The sequence below is a fragment of the Lathamus discolor genome, chromosome 9, assembly GCF_037157495.1.
Source record: "Lathamus discolor isolate bLatDis1 chromosome 9, bLatDis1.hap1, whole genome shotgun sequence".
Classification (NCBI taxonomy): domain Eukaryota; kingdom Metazoa; phylum Chordata; class Aves; order Psittaciformes; family Psittacidae; genus Lathamus; species Lathamus discolor.
Genome location: NC_088892.1, coordinates 8,454,032 through 8,479,871, shown reverse-complemented (window position 1 = coordinate 8,479,871; position 25,840 = coordinate 8,454,032). Strand labels below are relative to the sequence as shown.

General features: G+C 46.9%; 3 protein-coding genes across 4 annotated transcripts; 1 reads left to right on the top strand and 2 right to left on the bottom strand.

Annotated features, from left to right (window-relative positions):
• Positions 1–5,478: 5,478 nt before the first annotated feature.
• On the bottom strand, positions 5,479–15,278 carry NSDHL (NAD(P) dependent steroid dehydrogenase-like). 2 transcript variants are annotated; one of them, XM_065689424.1, is made up of 8 exons: positions 15,222–15,278; positions 14,297–14,347; positions 11,896–12,057; positions 10,841–10,987; positions 9,546–9,674; positions 8,723–8,865; positions 7,127–7,229; positions 5,479–6,443 (listed from the first exon to the last, which is right to left on the bottom strand). In XM_065689424.1, exons 2-8 carry the CDS (start codon positions 14,315–14,317, stop codon positions 6,108–6,110), a joined length of 1,041 nt encoding a protein of 346 aa, XP_065545496.1. In that variant the 5' UTR covers positions 14,318–14,347; positions 15,222–15,278; the 3' UTR covers positions 5,479–6,107. The 2 variants fall into 2 exon arrangements, with proteins under 2 accessions (XP_065545496.1, XP_065545498.1); XM_065689426.1 differs by lacking the exon at positions 15,222–15,278 and adding an exon at positions 15,012–15,057.
• A 289-nt stretch (positions 15,279–15,567) lies between these two features.
• LOC136019403 (uncharacterized) lies at positions 15,568–19,225 on the top strand. The gene is made up of 5 exons (XM_065689564.1): positions 15,568–15,641; positions 15,877–16,035; positions 17,387–17,515; positions 17,815–17,952; positions 19,037–19,225. Exons 1-5 carry the CDS (start codon positions 15,585–15,587, stop codon positions 19,124–19,126), a joined length of 573 nt encoding a protein of 190 aa, XP_065545636.1. The 5' UTR covers positions 15,568–15,584; the 3' UTR covers positions 19,127–19,225.
• A 1,394-nt stretch (positions 19,226–20,619) lies between these two features.
• Positions 20,620–24,259, bottom strand: LOC136019402 (glutamine amidotransferase-like class 1 domain-containing protein 3, mitochondrial). Its single transcript, XM_065689563.1, has 4 exons — positions 24,089–24,259; positions 22,849–23,020; positions 22,146–22,347; positions 20,620–21,322 (listed from the first exon to the last, which is right to left on the bottom strand). The coding sequence occupies exons 1-4, from the start codon at positions 24,194–24,196 to the stop codon at positions 21,130–21,132; spliced, it is 675 nt and encodes a 224-aa protein (XP_065545635.1). The 5' UTR covers positions 24,197–24,259; the 3' UTR covers positions 20,620–21,129.
• Positions 24,260–25,840: the final 1,581 nt, after the last annotated feature.

The following is a 25,840-nucleotide window of genomic DNA, read 5'->3' as shown; positions in this document are numbered from 1 at the left end:
AAGACAATCAGTCCCAAACAAGCCTTTGTGGGTTTATCCCAATTAAGCTCTTAGATAAACCACTCTTTCCAAACTATAGCTGGATGTCACTCACACCAGCAGGCACAGAAACCCTGATGGGTGGTTTGCTGCCTCCTAATTACAGGAGCATGTTCAGGTTTTAATGACATGGCATTTCAAACCCACAGCAGTGGCCAGAGGCAGGAGGGTTTTGGCAGCAAGTAGCAGGCCTGGGTGACACCTGGGAGAGCCCCACACCACAGAGCCCCCAAAACACAGCTCCACCAGGTACCTCCAGAGCAAAGGTAAAGGTGACATCCAGTCAGGCTGTAGGGGAAGTCAGCTCACTTTAGGCACTTAACTGCAACAATCAGATCAGGAGCATTATCTCTCTCAGCTTCCAGAAGAGGCTTGGAATAAAGACTCCAGATTTATGTTCAGCTTGAAGAGAAGGCTCCTTAAGGGGAGACCTTAGAGCAGCTCCAGTGCCTAAAGGGGCTGCAAGAAAACTGGAGAGGAGCTTTGGACAAGGGCCTGTAGGGACAGGACAAGGGGAATGGCTTTAACCTGCCAGAGGGGAGATTGAGATGAGCTCTTAGGCAGAAGCTCTTCCCTGTGAGGGTGCCGAGGTGCTGGCACAGGGTGCCCAGAGAAGCTGTGGCTGCCCTATCCCTGGTAGTGTCCAAGGCCAGGTTGGACACAGGGGCTGGGAGCAAGCTGCTCTAGTGGAAGGTGTCCCTGCCCATGGCAGGGGCTGGAACCGGAGGAGTTTTAAGATCCCTTCGACCCAAACCAGTCTGGGATTCTACGAATTCATTCCGTAGACAGTGTGCGTGTAGGTGTGTGTGTAGCAGGAGTGAAACTGGGCCTTTCTGCTACAGTCTGATACCAGTCTGAAGTTAGCAAAACTGTAACTCTTACCATGGCAAGAAGTAGCAGCTTTTCCCAGGTAGCAGCTACAGGTTAAACAGTGACAAATTCACCAGGCTTCAGGAAAAAGCCACCAAACTCAGTCTCCCTGGCAAGACCACCCTCATCTGGAGACAGCACAGCCAACCTGCACACCTCTGGAGCAAACCCTTGACTTCCTCAGTCCAGGAGCAGAATCCAAGAGGGGCATTTGCTTCCTCTGTACCAGGTTAAAAGCAAGAGGGTCTGGCTTGAACCACCCAAGCAGACCTTGTGTCCTGCCCCAGCCCTGAGCCTGGAGTACCCGACTTCACCAGGAGATGGATTCTCCCCCAACCTCCTTCACAAGAAAAGCACAAGCACCTCATAAAGCTGTTTCACCATCAGCACTGCTTGATGCTTGCTACTGCTGTTTGTCTCTTAACATTCTTAGTGCAGTGCAAAACAGATCACTTGGGATCGGTGAGACATGAGAATTGCATCACACAAGGAAGCTGCAGCCACAGAAACCACTTGCTGGTAGGAGAGAAGGTGGAACAGCAAACAGCTTAAAAGGCTCTGTTTAGGTACATAAATAAATACATAAGAAACAGAAGTGACTTCACCACAAGAACTGCCCAGGAGAGATCATGGCAAGTATGAGGAGTACTTGCATCAAGAAATAAAGAGAAAAATTGAGGACTGACCTGCAAACCAGACACTTTCCTACAAGAGTGTTTCTGTTTGAGGCTAGGGTTTGAACACTGCATTCAACAGAGGAGCTCTAAACTCCTTGGAGTCCAGATGCTGTCCCAGAGGGAATCCCTCACAGCCCAGCAGAAGCAGGTCAGGCTGGCTGTGAGCTGCAGTCATGCCTGTACTGTAATCTCTTCTTGCTGGGTACAGCAGCCTGCTCTGAGCTCTTTTCTGCCACAGACACACTGCTATCGCTTCCAAGAGCAGCCCATTTAAAACCAGCCCGTGTAACTCTGCAGCTACATTCCTCTCCAGCGGTGCAGTACACATACCTTCACAAACAGTGATGGCTGTGAGGTAGGAACCTGCTCAACCCCCAGGCCAGGCAGCCAATGTCAGGGGAAGGCGGCTGTACCGAGTAGCACAGCAATTCTTGTCATTCCTACCACAGAGGCACAGAGTCTCCCTGACCAGCCTGGATTCAGTTACTACTACCCCTACATTTTTGTTACTATCTTCTAGTCATAAGAAGTTGATCACCATCCTCCAGAGCACTGAGCTCCATTGGAATGTTTCCTGTTTATTCAATAACACGTTCTCATGTGTAACTCTGTCCCCCATCCTTGTGCTGAAGGTGGAAGGAAGGTGACTAACCCATCAATGCTGTGGGCCTTTGCCAAGGTGACAGAAAACTAAAGCTCCAGTAGAGACTGAGCAAAGCTGTGATGAGTAGAAGGGTGTAAAACCACTACACCCATTTGTTACAAGGGAATCAAACTGGTTTTTCATGAGGTGTCATTACAAAGTACTGCCAAAACGCCAGACCTCACCTTCCTAATAGCAGGTAGCAGAACAGAATCGCAGATCCTGGACTATTTAGTGCTAGAATACACTAATCTCACCCATGGTCATGAAGACACACCTCCATAGGAAGCCAGGAGCTCTCAGCACTGAGACAAAACCAGCTTGTCAGCAGAGGCAGGGCAGAAGAGCAGCCACAGCTCAGTGCCAGGCTGATGGCATTGCAAAGGCAGGAAAGCAACATGTGCAATCAGGTAGCAGAAACACCACAAACATGCCCTGCTGCAAGCAGTGAGATGCTTATTTATTTCTCATCACCAGCTCAGCAAGCTTCCTCCAGGCTCGCAGGCAAACAACTTGCTTTCCTTCTCCCATAATAAGCACCGAGTTGCACCATCACTTACATCTGTGGAGCTGGCACTTGCCAAAGGCTTGCACAAGCCTTAGTGAAACTCAGTAAACGGAGCAGGGCCCGGCCCACTTGTGCCATGTTTGGCTCTGCAGTGCTGAAGGGTGTGGAAGCTCCTATTGGTGCTTGGGGATCACCACATCAGCACATCTTAGTAACCTACGTGAGGATCTACTGAGCCAAAGGGGCCCTTTCCACAGCTTCAGAGGGCTGTCCGAGCAGCTGCCATGCAGCACATGCAGTCATGCTGGAAGTCACTGGAGATGCTGAGCTTCCACAGTGTAACATCACACACACAAACTGGTTTGTGTTGGAAGGAACCTTAAAGCTCATTCCGACCCCCTGCCATGGGCAGGGACACCTTCCACTAGAGCTGGTTGCTTCAAGCCTGCCCAACCTGGCTTTTATCCTCCACCTGAAGCCTCCTACTTATCTACCTTAGGCTTGACTTAGGTCAGTCTCTCTGTAAGGGGGGATGTGGGCTTCTTGGTTACCTTAACTCCACCTAAAAAAGCACTTTCATTCCTCTCTTCCCTTTCTCTAGGGTAAGCAATAGAAGCTATCTTCTTTATCTCTCCCACTGCTTGTCAAACCAAAACCAGTCTCAGGTCAGCAAAACTAGGAGCTGCAGCAAGAAGCAGCCTGGAAAGCAAAGCGAGAGATAAGAAGTTTGTCAAGAGCACTATAGGAAAGTGTTTGAAGTCTTCATCAGCTCCTGCTGAGCATTACTAGAACAACAGACTGCATCTGCCCCTAGGTATTTGGAAGGAGATGTCAATAATGGCAGTTTTGCTCTGCAGATCCTGCTCACTTGCCTGCTCACACACACAAAGATAGAGGTTGTGAAGAGGTGGCAGGATGAATAAATCACAGGCAGGAAAGTACAGAACAATCTCTTTGGCTTACCCAGAAAACACAAGATGGGACTTATGCAGGTACTTATTAGGATGAGAACATGAGTTGAAAGGAGGCTGGATAAGGGATAGAGGGAGCTATAGACAAAGCAAGGCTCCTTCTATGTTGTGGCCAGGGAGTACAGGCAGAGCACAGCCAGGCTCCACCGCAGCAACAAGGCCTGTTTACTCCTGGTTTGGAAAACAGAAGCCAGTGAGCCTGCCAGAAGAAATTCTGGGAACTGACCTAATTACATAGGGAGTACCAAGTCAAACAGACTTCAGCATGATGCAATGCCCCTTCCCATGCCCAGCTCTGGGAACTGCTCACCCCCATGCAAGCAAAACCTCTGGTTTACCCTTCTTGGATGAACCAGACATGTGAGGGAAACCATGGTGCTGCTGCTCCATATCAGCATACCTGCCCTTCCAGTGCCTCTTGTTTCTGTGGCGCCTTCTGGTTGGTACCTTCACCTCTTACCTTGACAGTCCTCCAAAGATGAGGGGAGATGAGTAACTTGCCACCAATACAGGCATTTTTGGGCCTGACTGGAGCTGTATGGCAGATCTAACTGGGAAATGCCATCTAGAGGCCAGAATGCGCTTTTACCTGTTTTTGTATGACCGACTTCAAGCAGTGGTAGTAGCATTTGCTCCTCTTGCTTCAGCATAAGCTTATGCTTTCATCATCTCTGTGTGACGGCAGCATTGTACCTGCTTCACAAACGAGGAGCTGAAGTTCCCTGCTGTGCACCATGAGCCTCAACAATTTTTCCTATGTCACTGTCTATATATAGATGGGGCACTGGTACACACTTATAGAGAACCAGTGAGGGAAGAAAGGGTCCTTCCACTGACACTGAATTTGTGCTGGCACATGGATGGATCACAGAGGTTAACACAGCTTAGGTCTTTGAAAGCAGCAACTGTGTCCCACTGAAATGGGATGTGGGATGACACAAGCAGATTCCAGACATGTAGCAACCACAGGGCTTGTTTTCTGCACTCCAGAATTCAAGCTTTAACAATCTAACACTAGAGGCTTGGACAAAGCAGAAGGAATAAAGAAAAGGCCAAGTGAGTGACCAGTGCAAACCAGAACTGTGTGAACTGGCTGGTATTCACTTTAAGATCCAGCAAGGCAAAGGTTAGTAAGACTGGTTACCTGGTAAAGCAGCAGGTAAGTGTCTAGAAGGAAAAAAGCCCAACATAAAAGTCCCCATAGAGCAGTCAGGAGTCAAAATAAAGCTCATTTTTGAGGACACCAGAAGCATAGAGCTTCCAGATGAGGTTAAGGCTCATTGAGTGAGGCACTTCCCATACTTCTGAAATCTGAAACACCCAAACTCCTGGGGAGGCAGAACTGGCACAGAGACAAGTTCCAACTCTAACCTTGACTCTTCATTTAAAAACAAAACTGAAGCACTTAGAAAGATTATAGGGTGAAGTACACTCAATATACATGTCAAACTAAACAGCTTGGTGAACACAGTATTATGAGAACCATCTTCTTGTGGAAATGAGCTTCTTTTGATATACTAAGTGGTCAAAGCAACAAACCCCACCATTACCAGCATGTCAGACAAGAGGAGAGCTTTGTACAGGAGGATCTTCCACCCAATGCAGCTCTTGTGGGAAGCAAGTAAATGATGGTGCAATAGTGCAAGCTGACTGATGACAGCCCCAGCAAAGATTTCTGCCCCCTTTCAAAGGGAAGGCCTGAAAACCTATCTGCGCTGAGATGATCAGAATGGGATCTGCCCTTTCAAAGATGGAACACAAAATTAGGAGTCAGTGTCTTCTTGATTTATTTGGGTTCTTTTTGAATAGAAACAGGCTCCTGCAGAAAGAAAGGCAAATGCTTGCTCACAAAGACAGGCCCCACATGCCTGTTCTCAGGTTACCTCATGGTATCTTAGTAAGAAGTCAAATCACCCATCAGTCATGTAGGGAATAACAAAATTAGCTTCAATGATTTAAGAGGTGGTGGCAGGACTCCTTTTTGGTGGCCTCTCTTTCACTGCTCTTATATAGGAAAAAGCCAAACCACAGAGGAACCAGTGGTGGGAAGTATTTCATTGAGAAGAGGTGGCTGTGATCACCAGAGCAACAAAACAGAGAAAAAGGGTGGAGAGAGGAATGCTGATGTGCTGGGTTGGGACTGAAGAGGGCACAGCAGAGTGTTTATTCATAGTCCAGAGGGTTCACCTTCTTGTTTCAAAACAAGAAGTCACATCAAAGAGAAGAACTGTTAGCACAGCTCCTACAGGAGCTTTCATTTCAACCCAGATAATAGTGAGAGGGAGGAAGGACTTCTCTGGACTCTGTTCCAGAGAATTAGTGAGATTTGGCTCATTGTTCATGTTAACACGTCAAAGCAATTCCAAAAATCAAGTAGAAAAGAATCCCTGTAGGGCTCCTCAGGCCTTGGCCTGGCGTAGATGAGGGTAGCTCTGCACAGTCCTCTCTATTGCTTCATCTAGGCTCACCACTGGTGTGTAGCCCATGGCTTTTTTAGCTCGGTCACAGCTGTAGTAGTGGAAGGTTCCAGCTAATGCCACCCGCATAGGGGTGAACGTGGCCTTGATGGTGACCAGTGGACTCAGCAGCCATAGCACCAGAGACAGGACCAGGGCCAGGTAATAGGCCAGCCAGTAGGGAATGTGGTACTTGGGAGCATCGTAGTTCAAGCCAGTCAAGATACGGGACATGAAAGCCCAGAAAGGAATTGGTTCATCATTTGTGATATGAAATGCCTGGAAGAGAGGAAGACAAAAAGCCAAGTGATAAAATCATTGTGGTTTTCACAAACTGTTCTCTGTGATGGCCCATCTCATGTTCATGCTGAGGAGAACTGATATCCCTGACTTAACTGAGACCATGAGAAACTGCTTTGTGCTCACCACCTCTGTACGGAAAGTGATGAACCCCTCCTTGGCTAAGGAAGGCAGCTACTGCTGACACTCCAGAGGTCAGGATCACTTGTAAATGGTCAAACTGAATGACACAGCACAATGCAAACAGATTGAAGTACATAAACCAGAGCATGGCAGTTCCATGGACATCTAGAAAAGTTTCTCCTGCTTTGAACTCTATTGTAAAAGCTAAATAACTATGTTTATCATGCACACATCTTGGCTGCCCACAATTCTGCCTGGATTTCCTTTCACAAGGAGTTTTATAGCATAAAATTAAAAGTATAGTCCTACATCTTAGCCCATGTGGTTGAATGCAATGGTCACCACATGGACAACCATTCATTATAGCCATAGACAGAAAAACCCTGACCCATTTGTGTGCTAGTTCCACTCATCTCCACAACAGAGGTTCAGGACAAACAGCGGCATGAATTACAGAGCAGACACATAAAGCCAGTGCCTGGCTTGCAAATGAAGGTTGTCTGAGGGACACCCACTCCCCTCCCCAGGTCCTTCCTTACCTTCCCACACAGGGGAGAGCCTTTCTGAAGATTTTCTGCAGCCAGGATGTGTCCATGGACCACATTTTCCACATAGGTGAAGTCTACCAAGTTTTTTCCATCCCTGCGCAGACAAAAGGAAGAAGATTAGCCCCAAGGCAAGTTAGGCTGAAAGTCTGCCAAAGGAAGGACTTCCTCACAAGGTATATTTGTTCCAAGCTTCTTCTCCCACTTTCATATGCTGCAACTTCAGGCTATATCATGTCAGAGAGATGAAATCACTGCATATGGTTTTAGAGATAGGAAAGGTTATTGGCTTAGCTCTTGTCTCCAACTTTATGTTCCTGTAACAGTACCAGTTCTAAACCTCACAAGTTAACCAGGTTTTTAGGTGCTGCAGATCCTACCAGGTTGGAGTGATTCAAAGAAGCAGAACAAATAGAAACAGAGAGCAGAGAACAGAAACCAGCACAGACAGAGTCACTTAAGGACAAGCTTTCAATTATGAATTTCTTGGCTCAGGAAGCTCTCGCTCAATCCCTCAATGAGCCAACTTCAGCCCTGGCTGAAAGAGATTCAACCCACTGTGTTTCTACCCAGGTACAGAAAGTGAATCTGCACATCACTTTCAAGAGCCTGGCTAAATCAAACCAACAGTTTGTTACAAAACCATTACTCATTTGGCCATAAACCAGTATTGCTGCAATCCAGCATTTTGAGAAAGAGTGATTTTCATTTCCTGCATTCATGGATGAATAACTATTTTATTTGCTTTCTTGGAAGGGATGTACAGGCTGTAGCTGTAGGAATACTCAGATGAGGAATGCAGGCTTCAGCTGGAAGAGAATGCAGACTTGCACAAAGTGGAAACCTTGAGTTTGTGTAGGTTTGCTTCTCTCAGAACAATCTAAGAGATCAATTCAGAATTGAGCTGTGAGGAAGAATAAGAATCAACCCCCCCCCTAGAATCCAACACCAAAATCCACACAACCCTATTCCCTTCCTTCCACCCCAAGCACGTATTCATGGCTGCACATAAACACACAAACTAGCTCCTTTCATGTATTACAGGTCTATTATAGACTAAAGAGCATATTTCTTTTCAAGAGCATAATACCATCAATAAAAATATCCTCAGTAGTAGCTTGAACTATTTCTTGCTTGAAACTTTCAGCTAGAAGCTCTGCCAGGCTTAATAACAAGGCAAATACCTTTAATCTTATAAGCAGAGATATTCAAACACTGCCATAGAGGCCTTTTAATTGCTAACAGAAGGGTGTATTAATTAAATTAACAGCAACTAATCTGAGCTCTCTCATATTTAAAAGGACAGCTCTTTAGACAATACAAAGCAGCTCAAGCTACATCAGCTCTCTCCACTGATAGTCTTTTTGCACTATGAACACTTACCTGAGTGCAGGAGTACCTGACGTGAAAGGATTGTTTAAAAGAGAATCCTGAATCACAAGTGATAAATCAACTCCCCCCTAACTCCTCTCCATGCCACAACAGCAGCTTTAATTGAATAACAGATTTAATATTATTCCTTTCCAAAAAGGCTTTGTAGGTTGAGCATCAGTTTTAACAAAAGCTATTAAAGGACTGAGCCTTCCTCACCCAATGATGAACTTCATCTTGCCACTCTTAGCTGCTTCAATGAGGATGGGAACCAGCTGAGGGTCTCTAGGACCAAATATCCCATGGGGACGAATAGCAGTAGTGAGGAAGTTGTTGCCTGGGTCATTTGCACTGAGCACTTCCTGTAGGAAAAAAGAGAAAACCAGATCAGGAGAGAAAGGCTGAGAAGAAAAATACAGCTTCATAATACATTCTCAGATCATCCTGAAGGGGTGGGTGTTCCCCCATCTCCTTGAAAAGGCATCAGTAGAAGAAACAGTCCATCCATCTCTTTATAAGCAATCCTTCCTTAGTTCCCATTTCTTCTCCCACTCCTCTTGAATGAGAAAAACAGATAAAAATCTGTCCTCATTACTGAACGCTTCATGAATTGACAAAGAAAGGGTACTCCTCACCCCTCTCATTTAACACCACAGAAATCAGGGGAGCTTTCAAAGTTCCTTCTCTCCACTGGAGAAAAGAAGGACACTGAGCAATTCCATCTCTCTCTCATCCATCAATGGATGATTTCCATCATAGGCCTCCTCAACCCGATTCAGGAGGGGTGTGATCACACCTTCCCGCAGCACCAAGTGCTAAGCACATTTAGCCAGGCATCTTTGAAGACGATTTAATTCTACTGGGAGTTTGCTGTGTCCTACTTATTTTTAACAGCTGCTGCATTTCCCATAAAAAAATCCAAGAACAACCCAAATAAACACTAATGCTTTCAGTGTTCCACCCCAAAGATGTCATTACTACTTTTAGAAGGGCAGTTTTTAAGCACTGTGAAGAACAGTGTTGTTCGTATTATGACAAATACCTTCTCCTGGAGGATCTTTGTCTCTGTGTAATAGTCGATGGGTTTTTTTGCATATGGGAGATCTTCTGACCCATTTTTTATGTCTGTGCCCTCAAAAACGACACTGGCACTGCTGGTTAACACCAGCCTCTGCAACAGATGCAAATGAAAACAGCTGTTTAAAGCGCAAGACAAAAGGGTCCTTATTTACAAAAGCTGAGTAAAGACAGTAAGACTGTTTAATCAACTGAGACAGTACTAAGTGTAGAAGAACATAGACTTGCAGGAGATGATCTGAAAGTGCAGGAAAGAAAACTACCACTCTTTCAATTGAATTATTTAGTGCTACTTAAAGGAGATTGAAGCATTTCAACTAGCACCCAAGACATCTCCAGGAAATGAGAGCACCCACTTGGCACATTCCAGCCCTTAACACACAAGTGTTTTTAAGGTATATTCACTCATCTTGATGGTAACAATATTGCAGAGATCAAACCAGAAAAGAATTCTTATCTTGGATGTTTTTGTGCACTAGTGGATCCAAACCAGAATGTCAGTGATGTCTTGGAGTAATCAGAAACATGTGGGTTTAAACAGGATCTACATTGTAATAGAAAGAAGACCAGATCCCACAAAGTTCCAACAGGATGGAACTCCTCGCTCTGACAGAATCCAGACTAAGCCTGAAGGAAAACACCCCATGGCCCATTTCCTACAACAGCTCATTACATGAGAGGGGAAACCACCCCAGCAAATAACAGACTCTGGGCTGGGAGGCCTGGGTGATAGACACCAGTTAATTGTAGACATTAGCACTGCTGCATTTGCACTGGTTTGCTCTGGCTCTTTCTTTAATTGGCAAATGACTTTCTAAAACAAATTAGACTGGCTTATGGCACAAGCGTGTTTCTTCTCATTATACATTAAAGAATTACTGTAGGTAATAGATACCATGAACACTTCCAGTGCTGGAAAAGCTCTCTTCAGAACCATCCCCTTATTACAGCATTGAGAGAGCACCCTTGTGGGTGATCTCCTGTGGGTGGTTCCCAGACGTCTGGTAGGACAAATTTTCATGAATGCTTTTCCTGCAGTCAGGAATATAGCCATGAGTGGGTTTTCTGTGACAAACATGGCCTGAGCTTACACCAGACACTAAGCAGGAGACCAACTGAGTCTCTTCTACTAATTTTCACACAAGTAGGTATTTGCTATCTCAGAGACCTCTCTCAAACTAGACTGAAATTGGTCCATGCTGTAACTGTTATAAAGTCACATCAGCAGCTTATAGTCTCTATATGCTTTTCTTCCCTTACCTGCACTCCAGCTTCTTTGCAGGCTTCAATGACAGCTTTGGTTCCCAAAAAGTTCACCTTATAAAACAGTTCCCTGTTGTCACTTGAAGGTGCTGGCGATGCGCAGTGAAATGCCACTGACACACCTTGTAGAGCTGGGAGCAAAGCCTGGAGGAGACATCACATGAGACAGCAGTGAAGCAACAGCAGCACCACTCAGAGGAAACAAAGAGAGGAAGAAAATAAAACACAAATCTTTTTCTTATGGAAAAAAACCCCACTAAATTTCAAGTCATGTTCCCTCCATAAAGACAAGCACCTGGAACAGGATTAGCATCCAGGATCTCTGTTGTCCTCTCCTTCTTGCTAGGCAAAACCACACTACATATTTCCTTCCCAGAGAAGAACCTGGGAATTTTCGAAGACCTAGAGGCTACCTTGACTTAACAACCTGCAGTAGTCTCAGCGCAGGTATGAGACTCCAAATTACCTGGAGACAGGAGTTAGAAAACCCAGCAAGCAGCAGGTTTAGCAGCACCAGCACCCTGTGGCACTGTCTGCATTGGTGATTGGCACAGAGCTCTGAGCCATGGCTCTTCACCCTTCTGGGGAGATGCCTGTTCACATCATATAGCCATGGCTCAATACATGGCTGAGCTAGGCAGGAGGTCTCAGCTGACTGTTAGAAGTGATGCACTATGGTGTTCTCACGCAGCTGGGGTTAGCCAGGAGAGCACCCACACACCATTACCAACAGGGACTGTAATTACACTGTATGTCTGAGCTAAAAGTAATGCAAAGCATGATATAGAAACAAGTTCTGCTCTTTTCAGCTTCAAGAAGACCTCAAGTAAATTCCTTTAAATGTTCTAGAGGAAGGTCTGAAAACTGCTTTGGCTACTGGCTTCCCAGGGCATAGCTGGGGGCCATATCCACACACCCTTTACAACCTGTGCAATGCCTTCAGGTGTTTCAGTGCCTCAGGCAAGGCTCAGTAAGCTGCTCAAGGGAACATTTATTTAAACACACATCCCTTCTCTCTGCCATGCCATGTACTGTCTGTCATTAGTCTGTACCTCTTTGTCACAGAGGTCTCCCAAGAAGAACTGCACTCTGTCATTGTCAAACCTCTTCTGAATATCAAACACGTTGACTGCATAACCCTTCTCCAGGAGCTGCTCCACCATGTGCTGGCCTAAGAATCCAGACCCGCCGATCACAGTACATTTCTTACCAGCCTGTGGAAACAGGGAGAAAAACACCTTAACATGCAGACATACACCAAAGTGCACAAGGAAACTGCTCTGAGAAATTAATGTGCTGGAATTTTGCACTAATCAGTGTGTAGTTTAATTACAGGAGTCTATATTTAGATAGAAAAAGACTCTTCAATCAGTCTGTGCTTAAAAGTTCAGACACACAAACGATCCACATGGCTCACGTACTGGTTTGTTTCGGCAGTGGCCGAAACCAAGTGGCCGACCAAGTGGCCCCCATAGTAGTGAAGAAAAAGAGGAATGGCTCCCACAAACTCTGCCCTGTGGCAAAGCAAACAATCTGCTTCAGCCACAGGGCACAGATACTTCAGAACACGAAAATTATCACCATTAGCAAGGACAAAACCATTTTCAGACCATGTGAAACTTTAGGTTTTTCCAAGCTGAGGAAGCAAACAGGTCAAGGCAATGATAGTCCTTTTCAGTCAGCCATTGGTTCTTCCTTCCTTTTAAGCTTGTTCAAATCCATGGCTAAAGTCACCAACAGATTCCAGTCTGGTCACTCATGTAACTGAACTGAGACTAAGACCTCACCATCAACACAGAACATGCAAGCAATGAGTCTGAGGAAGCTTTCATACAAAGAATGCTCTGTCCTGGTTGGAAATAGGTTTGCTCCTTATTGTTGCTACACAAAGCCCCACCTCTGCAGTTACATTATCAGGCTGAAGGAATTTTGAACCCAGTGAGACCACACAAAAACAACAGTTACTCAGAAGTTTCCAAGCACTACATCCTTAAAGGTTCTACTGCAAAGTCTCAATTACCCACAGCAGAAATTAGAGAAGCTCAGCACTGCTGCTCAGTCACATTAAAGTATAACCAGTTATTTCGAGTGGTGCATGCAAAGTACAATATGATTCAAATCATTAAAATCAAGCCCTAACGGGTTGGCCAAATCTGTGTGGGTTTGATAGTTGTAAGAGAACAGACAGAGAAAGCATATGTAAGTTTAAGAACCCTTTGCAGCTCACTCTCCCACTACAACAGTTTTACACATGCTTTGCTCTTCAGCTCCCTGATTCTCTGAAGTCAGTTGCACTCCTCTGCAGTGTCCTTTCCCCAAGTGTACCCTCTTCAGAGGCAGTCACTCCATTCCATCAATATTTCTACTTGCCTCCCCCTGTGTCCTTTCTTCTAAGGCTCCTTCCAACTCAAATCAGTCCAATTCTATGATTCCAGCTCATTCTTCACCAACTGAGAGCACCCGAGCTGCACATCGTGCTTGGATGTGCTGAAGTGCTCGACAGTGGCAGAACAACGCCCTCTAGCCCTAATTATCAGAATCATTTTCTGCCAGTACAGATGAGACCATCCAGGCGCTTCTGAATTATCGTTTTCCACTCCCTCAGCTACACTAGCAGTATTCTAACCGGTGATGAACAGCAGGGTATTTAAATAACTTTTAAGATACACAATCTAGTGCACACACCTCTTGGGAAAGGACCAAATGAACCAACTCAATGACCAGAGCCAGTGTAACTGCAGCTAACAGGCCTGCAGCTAGATTCATGAGCAGGTAGAAAGCCAGGCTACACAGGATGGTACTGGGTTTAGGATATGAATTACTACCTATCTAGTGTTGTGCTGTGAAGATATGACAGCTTGCTCACACTGCACCAGGATACTACATTGGGTTTTCTGTTTCTTTGTTTCCTAACTATCAGAGATTCACTGGGCCTCAGTAAGCTTCATATAGATTCATAAGAAAATAGTTCACTAGGTAGAAATGTCTCTATAAACAAGAGCCACGGGTAATGCAACAGAACAGTTGAGTAAACTGTACTCCTAAAAGCAATATCCAAACACCCTTCTGAGCTAGGCAAAATGTTACTCTTTCCATGTTCTAACTTCCTGTACACTCAATGCAGCAACCATAGAGAGGTTACAATGGTGTGGTAGATCTCAGGGGCCTCCGCTGCGCCTTTATAACAAGGAATATGTTATAAAGCACGTAGAAATGCTCCTGGAGTAACTAAACTTTCAGCTCTATTGATCTGACACTGACAAAGCCACTGGTATACTTGGGAGGCTGAAGCATTCCTGGAGCTCTTTGGAACTAACAACAGCAAATGATTCCTTAGAAAAATCCCAATTTCCTTGCCAGTATCTCTACTAATGCAGGAACAGTTGGAAGTATCTACGAAAATATTTCTGCAAGACAAATCTTCATAAAGCATCATTTAAATCCTCAACTCACTGATCTGAGGCGTGTGGCCATTTCTCAGGTGGTTCACTCTCAACCCGATTCCTTTAAGAAAGAAGAGGATTATTTCATTATAATACTTTTAAACACATTTCTAGTTAAATCAAGATTTGAAGCCATCGCACTAAAGCAGAAGCATGAGAAGCAGTAATTTTCACTGCCCTGCCGAGCAAAATAAGCAGTACAACAGTGACATGAAGCAGCTTTCTCAAAGGCTTACTTTTAATATCACAAAATACCTTTATAACAAAGGCAACATCTTATTTTAAATGCTTGTGTTAGCTTCACAGACTTCCTTTAAGTCTTAATATTTACACCCCAAACAACATGAACACAGCTTCAGGTTTTGGCAACATCCTCTTCAAATATAGTTGTTCGAGAACAACAAAATAAGCTGGAGTTCAAGCATTTCAGCAGCACCAAGCCCGCCTGTCCCACAGCAGCAGGCACAGCACAGCCAGCTTCTCCCACCCCGGCTTCCTTCACCCCCTTCCTCAGCCCCTACCCCCAGCACCTCAGGCCCCAGCTGCCCACTCCACACACCCACAAGCTACCCTTTTACCCCCACCTCCTCACACAACCCCCACCTTCTCTGCCCCCAGCCTGCCCTTCCACACACCCCTCACCCTTCCCTAAGCCCCAGCCCTCCTCACAGCCTGCAGCCTCCCTCAGCTTGCCTCCCCACACACCCGACGCCATGTTCATTCACCTTCAGCCCTCTCAGCTCCACAGTCCCCACAACCTATCCCTATCCCTATCCCTATCCCTATCCCTATCCCTATCCCTATCCCTATCCCTATCCCTATCCCTATCCCTATCCCTATCCCTATCCCTATCCCTATCCCTATCCCTATCCCTATCCCTATCCCTGCCCCTCTGCAGCCCCCACGACCGCTCACACCGCCCCTGCCCCACTCACCACACCGGCACCGCTCTCACACTCCACCGCCCACCCTCACGCCCGGTCTGGCTCCGCCCATCCCTTCACTCCCACCAATCAGCGCAGACGCTTCCAGCAAACCCCGCCCACTCCTTCGGCTCCCGCCACTTCTGCTCCCGCGCTCGCTGGGCTGAGCATCGCGTTAGGTGCCCGTCGCTCGCTGATTGGCCAGCGGCCTCTTCCCTGAGGCCAATCGCGTTGACAGAAGAGGGAGAGGCTCTTCCCCAAGCCGTCAGTCACCTCTTAGACCCGCCCCAGCCACCTGTTGGCCAATAGCAATTGCCCAAGCACCTCCCAATAGGAGTAAGGGTTGCCATGGCAGCGGCGTGGGGGCATTAGCCAATGAGAAAGCGCAACCGCCAGGAGTGGAGCCGCCTCAGGGCAGCGGCCGCAGGGATGGTGAGTGCGGCCCGACCCGACCCGACCCGACCCGACCCGACCCGACCCGACCCGACCCGACCCGGTCCGGTGCGACCCTGCGGCGGCCTCAAGCCCTGCCCTGCTTCGCTCTGCTCCGGCTTCCCAGTGCCGCGGCCACGCTGGGGGTTGAGGCTGCCGCTGCCCTGCGGGTCTCACCCACCCTTCACGGGGCGACGCGGCCTGATCCTCTTTGCTCTTGTGTTGCTGCGCCAAGGCTTCCAGCTTGCCGAAGGCCTCGCAGGGGGCCGCGTCCCAGGGGAAGAAAGCGAACGCGAAGCTGGAGCTCACCGAGGAGCAGAAGCGGGGTATCCGAGAGGCTTTCGACCTGCTTGACACGGACGGCGCTGGGTGCGTGGATGTTAAGGAGCTGAAGGTGAGAATGTGCCTAGTGCTGAAAGCACAGTTCTGCCGAGGGTATCAATAACAGGGCATAAACACCTAAATGTCCTTAAACGGGAGAGATCCCCCCGGCTTAAAACACTGTTGTCAACAGGTCCATTTGTCTCTTTTAATTGTAGCTCTGTCCTGCTGCTACCACGTGTCTCCAGGGCTGGGCTGGCCAAAGTACATGGATAGTTCTGTATTTCTGTACCATCACCTCCTCTGTTACTAAACCATCAAAAAGGGGTTGTGCGTATTAAAAATGTGGGGTTTTTTCCCCTGCTTGTGTGTTGCTGAGGACTGCTGCTTTGCAAATGGGGTTATCCGAGCTGTGGAACACACCAGTGGGATTTGTTTTCATGCTTTTATTTATTGCAAAACATTTTCAGTCCCTCCCCGCCCCTGTCCTGTTGGAAAAATAGGAACCAATAAATCAGGAGTTACTTTGCTTTCAGAATTTGTAGCTGGATATCCATGCACTTAAGACTGTGGAAAGAGAGAGACCTGATTGCAAACTTGCCACTTGTGCCTTTATCAGAGGAACTGAGACTAAAGCATGTAGGTGGGCACTGGTCACCACGTGAAGGCATCCTCTGGTGCCCTGCTTATAGGACTGTTCTCAAAGGCACGGAGTGTTTGAGCTGTGTTTTCCCAACATCCACTGGAAAACATTTTTGGAACTAGAATAAAAAAATCAGCTGATTGAAGTTCCCTGAGGTCTCTTATCTTCAGACCTCCCACGTTTGTGCCATCAGATCCGCTTGTTAAGAGTCCAGCAGAGCTGCAGGTGTGATAGAAGCTTCTTTCATAGAGTCAGTTGGTTGAGACACTTCTGGGTGTCCCATTTGCCATCTTGCTTTCAACAGGCCCTGAAATAAGCTTTATTATCACTATTACTATTCCTCAGTGTCTTGTTCCTCATTGCAAAAGGAACACTGGTAGCAATTCCCCTGACAGGAATGGCATAACATTCAGTTTTCCAGCAGCCTTGGAAATTGCTCTCCACAGTCCTCTGTGACAGTCTGGGATTTTTCCTTCAGCGTATGAATGGCAGTGGCACTCTCTGAGTGCCCATCACAACAATTTTACAAAGCACTTACCAAAATAGGCTTTTGTAAGAAGAAATCCACATTCTATCAGTGAAAACAGTTCTCCAGGGCTCTGTTACTGAGCTTTGTCCTCAAGAATCTCACCAGTTCTGAGCTTGGGGGGGTTGGGGGGATACAGTTTTTCTGGGAACATAAGACTTGGGTTTCAACGTGATAAAGTTCAACTTTCCCCCCTTTCTCCTGTGGTTCTGTTTAGAGATTTCTATGAGTTATAATTGTTTTTTGTCTTTACAGGTGGCCATGAGAGCACTTGGGTATGAACCTAGAAGAGAAGAGATCAAGAAAATGGTATCAGTTATCGATAAGGAAGGAACAGGAAAAATCAGTTTCAGTGGCTTCTTAAGAGTGATAACACAGAAAATGGTATGTGACTTTAAAAAGCACTTGCAGAAGTGGTGGAGCACTTCTAAAAACATACTGAATAAAACCAGATATTTAACAGTGGAAGATCCCAAATCTGAAATCCCAGGGACATCTGGCCAGCTATGAAAGAAAAAGCATTCCGTGAAGCCCTGGGTCAGGAGCCCTTCACCTTTTCTACATGTGCTTCCTTCTGGCTGGGCTTGGTTAAATTTGCTCTTCAGAGAGTTTCTTAGTCTAATGCTTGTCTTTATATCGAGTGTTACCTACCACATAACCACTACTATTCTTCCTTCTTTAAGGCTGAAAAAGATTCCAAAGAGGAGATTCTCAAAGTCTTCAAGCTCTTTGATGACGATGAAACTGGTAAAATCTCTTTCAAAAACCTCAAACGTGTCGCCAGAGAACTGGGGGAGAATCTCACGGATGACGAGCTGCAGGTTTGTTTGAATGGGAATTACCTCAGTGAGGGAGGGAAGCTCAGGGTCAGCTTCCAGGCAAAGGCAGCAGCCACTCAGGTTTAGCTGCTGTCCTCTAAAGGAATTGTTAGGAAAATCTGCCCTTCCTGGCAGGAATGGAAGAGCTCCCTTTAGGTAGGGATTGGGGATCACTGATCTTCATGAGGGCTGGAGCACTGTGGAGACAGTCTTGGAGAGCTGGGCTGGTTCAGCTTGCTGAAGAGAAGGCTCCAGGGAGACCTTAGAGCAGCTCCAATGCCTAAAGGGGCTACAGGAAACCTGAAGAAGGGCTTTGGGCAGGTCCTATAGGGTCAGGACAAAGGGGAATGGCTTTAACCTGCCAGAGGGGAGATTGAGATCAGGTATTAGGAAGAAGTCAACGTTTTGTGGCATAACAGGTCTGGCGTTATACCACTGTCCCCTCCAATGCAATGTACTAAAAAGTTGTTCGAATTCTGAATTAATCTGCCAATCCTAATCCAGTCTAACCTGCCTCTGATTCCTGAACACAAATATCTACTCTGCTCTTGTGAGACCTCACCTGGAGCATTGTGTGCAGTTCTGGTGTCCTCAACATAAAAAGGACATGGAACTGTTGGAACAAGTCCAGAGGAGGCCACGAGGATGATCAGGGGCTGGAGCACCTCCCGTATGAAGACAGGCTGAGGAAGTTGGGGCTGTTCAGCCTGGAGAAGAGAAGGCTGCGTGGAGACGTCATAGCAGCCTTCCAGTACCTGAAGGGGGCCTATAGGGATGCTGGGGAGGGACTCTTTGTCAGGGACTGTAGTGACAGGACAAGGGGTAATGGGTTAAAACTTAAACAGGGGAAGTTTAGATTGGACATAAGAAGGAAATTCTTTGCTGTGAGGGTGGTGAGGCACTGGAATGGGTTGCCCAGGGGGGTTGTGAGTGCTCCATCCCTGGCAGTGTTCAAGGCCAGGTTGGATGAAGCCTTGGGTGGGATGGTTTAGTGTGAGGTGTCCCTGCCCATGGCAGGGGGGTTGGGACTAGATGATCTTGAGGTCCTTTCCAACCCGAACTATTCTATGATTCTATGATCTTCCAGGAAATGATCGATGAAGCAGACAGAGACGGGGATGGGCAAGTGAACGAGCAGGAATTCCTGAGCATCATGAACGAGACCAGCCTTTTCTGAAACAGTTTCGCTTCTGTTTTGCACATATGTATAAACATTTAAGAGGTGCCTCACTTTTTTACAGCCTTTATTTCTTTTCAGACAGCAAAAAATGAGGGTCATTATTCTTGAAGTGAATGTTCTTACACTTGTGTTTGTGAGCAGTTACCAGCTGCAAACCTATTTAGGTGTAGCAACATGGCTGCTCCTTTGTGCTCATAAGATCTTTACATTCTGTGTATAGATCACATTTGTCACTGCCAGTGTTCATACCCTTCTCTGACTAAAACCCATGTGTCAAATGATTAGGGTTTGGCAAAGAGAGGACTCAAAACCCGAGAGTGCGAAGCTGTTATTCAGCAGTTGATGGTTTTAATTCAATGCCTTGGTTTGGGTGCAGCTGCAGTGAACTGTTTATATGACATATTTGCAGGCATCAGCACTTCCTACTCTGTTTGACAGTAGTTACCCTCCTCCCCGTTTTTAGTATGTTCTTTAAAAATAAAGTAATAAGTAAATAGACTGCTGCAACTTGTTGTACTGCTGCTCAGTGCCCACCTTCAAAGAAATCTCTTTGCAGCAGGAGAGGAAAGTGGCCAGAGCTGCTGCTCTGGATAGCTGCAGGAATATTCAGTGGTTTCACATATAAGATTGTATTTAAACTAAAGTGTCTTATTTTAAGCCATCAGAGCTGTGGAAGGAAGTACACAAATGGCACAGCAGGCCCTCTGGTCTGCTGCCAGGGAAACAGCTGACTCTTTGCTTGCTATGATTTACCCTCATGAAATCCCACACAGCTTCATTGCTTCTTTCATAGAATCCCAAACGGGTGTGGGCTGGGAGGGACCTTAAAGCTCAGCCAGTTCCAACACCCTGCCACAGGCAGGGACACCTGGTTCTAGACCAGATTGCTCTAAGCCCCTGTGTCCAACCTGGCCTTGAATGCTGCCAGGGATGGGGCAGCCAGAGCTTCTCTGGGCACCCTGTGCCAGTGTCCCACCACCCTCACAGGGAAGAAGAACTGCCTAAGATCTAATTACCTTTACATGTGTGTGGGTTCTGGAGAAGAAACCCTGGCGAAGACTGAGAAGCTCTGGCCACAGTGAGCATTTAGGAGGTGAAGTTGTCCCACCATTCTCACCCACTTTCCTACCCTATCTGTGAATTTCCTCTGTCACATTTTCATGAGCACACCAGGATAACATTAGTCTAGAAAGGTTGGACCAGGTCACCCTTGAGGTCTCTTTCAATCTGGGATTCTATGATTTTGTTAGCACAAAAGAAGAATTTAACCTCTTCCCATTAGACCTGTATGCTAACATGGGTTTGATTCTGCTTTCATCTGTCACATTCATGCCCAAGTCTGAGTTCTAACAAATCCCAGCAAAACAAGTGGGTTTTGCTGCTGGTGACTTCTTCCTGTATCATTTTCGCACTCACTGGCCAACAAGTAGCACATGGAACATATCCTAATCCCAAGTAAAAGGCAAAAATGAAGCAGAATTCAGCCTGTGTAAAGTCTCAGCTTTTATTCAGTAGCACAGCCGTGTTCCTGCCTTTCGCCGCTAACCCATCTGTGAGGTGGAGGTGTGGGGCAGCCTTGCAGTGCTGGCAAAGATGGATGTTTGAGGAGTCTGAAACAGGGACTACTCCTGTTGACACATGACATGCTCATGTTGGGTCAGCCCAGTCACACTGACATGACCTAGCCAACTCCTCAACTGCTCCGAACCAAGGGTAGTGGCTGTGCTTGAGCCCTGGGGAGACCTGGGTTCTGCATGCCAGCTCCATGCGTGCCCACACTTCAGTTCCTACCAAGCTTGCTGTCACTAAGGGCTCTGTCCTTGGCAGAACACGGCAGCACTTGTATTCCTCTGGAGTTCTGCCTCCTCAGCAGCACCAGTGGCCCGATGGGGGGGCAGAACTCCGTCTGAGCGGCAGTCTGCCTGCTGTGATGTGGATGTGAGGGGGGAAGAACGTTATCTGCACTCCAGAGGAGAATGGATTCTGTGGCTTTGTGGCATTCAGGCAAGTCTGACCACTTCTTTGACCATCTTTCCAATGCCGTCGTAGATGTCGTGGATGGGGGCGTTGCACATGAAGGCACTGGTGGTCACCAGCTTGTTCTTCACATCCACGTGGATTTCAGTGACGTGTTTGTTCACGTGCTTACAACCAAGTTCCTTCATGGTCTCTGCAGTCTTGGCGTAAGGCCATCTACAAGAAGAAAAGAGAATGAACCCTGGGTGGGAAGTTATTGCACAGAGTGACTGATGAAGCCAGGAATAAAAGTCTGGATTACAGGGAGATGGATGGACCCTACAGAAAGCCAGCTCAATAGGATCCAAATGTTTTCCCATCAGAGGAGTTTCTCTGTTACTATAGAACCAAGAAAACCTCCACATTACAGTGACATAATAAAACAATTCTCCCAAGTACTTGAAAGGTTTCAACTTTTAACTGTTAAGTGCCCCCAAGGGCCCTGGTTACTAAATGCTTCACTCCAAAGGCAGCAGCTATGGCACAGTTTGTCTTTGAAGTGGTGTCTACCAAAGTAAGGGCATAACTGAAGGGTGGCTTTTGCCATGTGTTGCAGGGAAACAAGCTCCCTCCTGTTACTTCTCTTTGTTTCACTGATCCCTCTGGTATCCTCCTTCCCCACTCCTAGTAAAGGGGAGGACAGATTCCTCCTGCCCAGGAATCTTAACATTGTCCTTACTCAACCTCTCATTTATTCCTGTATGATTCTCTTGTACCCCCCATGGTAAAACACCCCCACTGCAGAAAACTGTCCAAATAAAATCAGATTTCTACTTTAACATAAGGAATGTGTAAGTTACAAAGGTGGGCATTAAAAACACTGAGTATTTGATTTATCAGCATGACATGGATCATTCTCAGAAATAATGTTCAGCTCATCACAAGACTTTCGCTATCAGGACACGATAGCTGGGACAGGGTGCTTTATCTAGCAGGTGGGCATTGCTGATTCCATGACATTCCTGATGGGATTTCCTCTGGGCACACTGAGGTTACTCACTTCTCACACTCTGTGTCATGACCCACTGTCAGCTCACAGCCTGGGAAGATCTTGGCTGCCAGCACTGGGGAAATGCAGCACAGGCCAATGGGCTTCCTGGCAGCGTGGAATGCCTTCAGGACATCCTCCACCGCTTTGGAGATGACGCAGTTCTTGCCTTGTGTAGCCCAAGTACTCAGGTTTTTAGCCACTCCAAAGCCACCTGAGAGAAGAGAAACAGATTAGACTGGAAGATCAGTACTCCAGGGCAGGATTTTCCCAGGTATTACTTGGCAGGACACTGAAACGGTTTGGGTTCATGGCAGCATTTGCCCAGTGCGATAAAGTAATTAAGACCAGACAAGCTGAACGTCTGTGAGCTGACTGCCAGGAGATGAGACATCACAGCATCTTGCTTCCCTCCAGGACTGAAGGAGAGTTATAAATGCTCTGTTGGGTGCTGTGTTTCACACATTAATTTTGTTTTTCACCCCATGAATTAGGGTGGAACATAGTATCGACTCAGAATCAGCTAGGCTGGAAAAGGCCTTTAAGATCATCAAGTCCTGACAAGTTTTCACTTGTCCCTTAATCCTTGCTCCAGGCCTAACCCATCCCCACTGAACTGCATGGTCCTGATAAGGAGGTAGCATGTTGGAAAGGGGGACAGTGGGCTTGCATCCAGTGAAAGCGAAGCTCAGTAGATGGCAGGATGCTGTCCTACCTGGTATGATGAGAGCATCCAGCCCCTTGACATCCAGCTTGGCTAGGTCCTTGATGTTACCTCGGGCTATCCTGGCACTTTCAACCAGCACATTGCGCTTCTCCTGAGTTGGCTGCCCTTTCACATGGTCCACCACATGCATCTGATCTACATCAGGAGCATAAACCTCTGCCTGGAGAAAGAGGGGAAAAGTCTGTTATCCTTTAGCCTTGTATTGTAAGTGTGTTAAAGATGACAGGTAGTGAATGAAAACGCTTGCGTTACTTCATTAGGAAAGAAATCTATTTTCCATTCTCCATTCTATTCCATTCCATTCTGTTCTATTCTATCCTTTGCTTTGCTTCCTTAGACCAGCATGACCGAAAAAGAAAAGCAAGAGGTTGAACTAGCACCCGAGTTTCCCCCACTAGAGGCCTCTGCTCATCCAGGGATGAGGCAGGACTCTGCTCTCAGCTGCCAGCGCAGGGAATGGCAAGAGGGAACCGAGCGCAGCAGCTCCGGCAGAGAAGAGGCAAAATTGCACACGCAGTGGACGAAAGGTCTGGATGAGTCTCAGCTTTAAACCGAAGAGAGAATCCCTGCTTTGAAGGCTTTGGGATTGGGTGCCCTGGCTCCGCAGCACGGGTCCATCCATCACTACTGTGCCGTTCTATTTAACTGAGGTATTCCCATCCCAAGGAAAAGAGCTCTGAGCTGAGGGTGATGTTACACAGGGCTTCTCTCCCTCCTCTTCCAGGCTCGCACAAACGGCACATTAGAACAGCTGCCTGAGGATTGCCTCTTTTACCCCTACTCAAATTCAACTAACAAGAACTTGTCTGTTTTCAGTTCTGATCTTCCAGGGGGTCAAAAAGATGAGTTTCAAACAGCCCAAACCAGTAGTAATCTTTCAGCAGAAGCAGAGGAGAGGGAGTGCAAGCCAAAAAGAACTGAGAACACGCTTAGGAAAGTTTGTTTCACGGTTTGGAAACACTCCACGCAGAGCTTCAAGCCCTCATATAACAAAGCTGTGAGGGCAGAGCAGAGCCCAGGGAGTTCTCCATGCTGGCTACACCCCTTCAGTGTGCTGTTCACCCCAGTCACTTACACTTGGCAAACCCCATGGCAGCAATGGGGAGCTCTGAGTTTGTCCAGCAAAGCTCCATCGAGGTAAGTAGCTTTGGCAAAAGAGAGGGGTTGAGAAGCAGAGCAGGGCGAAAGGAGCCGGAGATGGGGTTGGTGCTGCTGGGGTGCCTCTTACCTGTGCCCCTTCCCTGCTGAGATGCACCAGCACGGCCGAGGACTCGTGGATCTCACTCCCATCATACACCCCGCAGCCAGCCAGCACCACGGCCACTCGCTTTCCCATGGTCACAGCCGGAGCAGGAGGATTCCCTGGAGAGCCCCGACTCGCTGTGAGTCTCTGTTCAGCACCCGAGTCTTTTATAGCCCGATCCCTCCCCCTGGAGCAGGTGGGGCTGGGAGGGTTGGGCTCAGTCTCTTCCTGGCAGGAAGGTTTTATTTCCAGTACCACAGGCAGGGCATGTCAATATTATTTGTTTCCTCAATTGGCTGCTGCTTTGCAGATCTTCTTCCCAGCACGTTGTGTCCAGAGCATCCCCAGCTGACGTGACCCGCGCAATAGAGCAGCAGTGTTTTTCCTTCCCAGCCCTCCATTTTCCATTCTATTTCAGACCAAAGAACCGAAGTCTTTGCACATAGGATGGTACCAAATTGAGCCCGCCCAGAGCAAGTATTCAAGCCAGTGTGGTCCTCTCTGTGCCCTGGTTTTTAAACCCTATACTCAAGCCTTAGCTTTTTAACACCAAGATTTCCCTCTCTGACCTAAATGTTCTCATCCTCATATCCCATCTCTCAAGAGCAGACATTTTGCACTCAATTGTAACTGTTTCCTGGCCTTTGGGTCCCAAGGTTAGATGAGAATAACTTAATTTGTCACCAACAGCACATTAACAACATCTTTCCTTATGCCAGGAAAGTGGGACCTGGAATTGGCAGAGCCCTGACCTCTGCAGGGGCAGATGGCAGCAAGATTCACAGTGTGTGATGGGGAAAATCCCCTCCTCACCTGGACTTGTTCTTCCTTGTGCTTGCTGTGCTCTCACCTGAGATAATTATGTACCTCTCTACTTCACCTTTGCACTGTCGAAGTAGCTGTGGCCCTTTGGGGCTGTCTTGCCATTCTCAGAGAACAAAAAACTTCATACAGCATGCTGAGGAGTGTTCTTCAGGGGTTATTTATGAGACATTTTCCTTTGGTCTCCACCATATTTGCAGGAGACATGAAGTATATGTATATACACAGGTATATAGACTGGAATGGGTTGCCCAGGGAAGTTGTGAATGCTCCATCCCTGGCAGTGTTCAAGGCCAGGTTGGACAGAGCCTTGGCTGACATGGTTTAGTGTGAGGTGTCCCTGCCCATGGCAGGGGGTTTGGAACTGGATGTTCTTGAGGTCCTTTCCAACCCTAACTATTCTATGATTTTATATAATGAAGTTATACTTCATTTAGTAGTTAATTATGGCAGGCAAGAGGAAGATCTTCATCGTTGATGCAGGTGACTTGATTTATTCCATGCACTTAAAACTAGTGAACCCAGGCACCAAGTACCCCTAGTTGCTACCTACACAAGCAGGATCAAACAGCACATGAGAAAGGACTTGCAGTATAGCTCATCTCACACAGGCTTTGCCTTTCAGTTACTTTTATTACCCAGAACAGGTGTGGAAAACACCCAAAGCCTTTTCACGGCTGTTTGTTCTCTGTTATCCAAGGTGCTCTAACTGTATTTTAGAGACGTATCATTTCCTCTTGCTTGGAAAAGCAGCTGAATCATGCTGCAACTTGAAGATAGTTTCTTCCTCCTTCAGCTGGTTAGGGAGCAGTCCCGTTAATGATGGAACAGAGATAGCCAGAGATGATGATTAAAACCAACTTCATTTAGTTCTGCCTGTTGCAAACTGAGCAGGTTTGCCTTACCAGTATAATT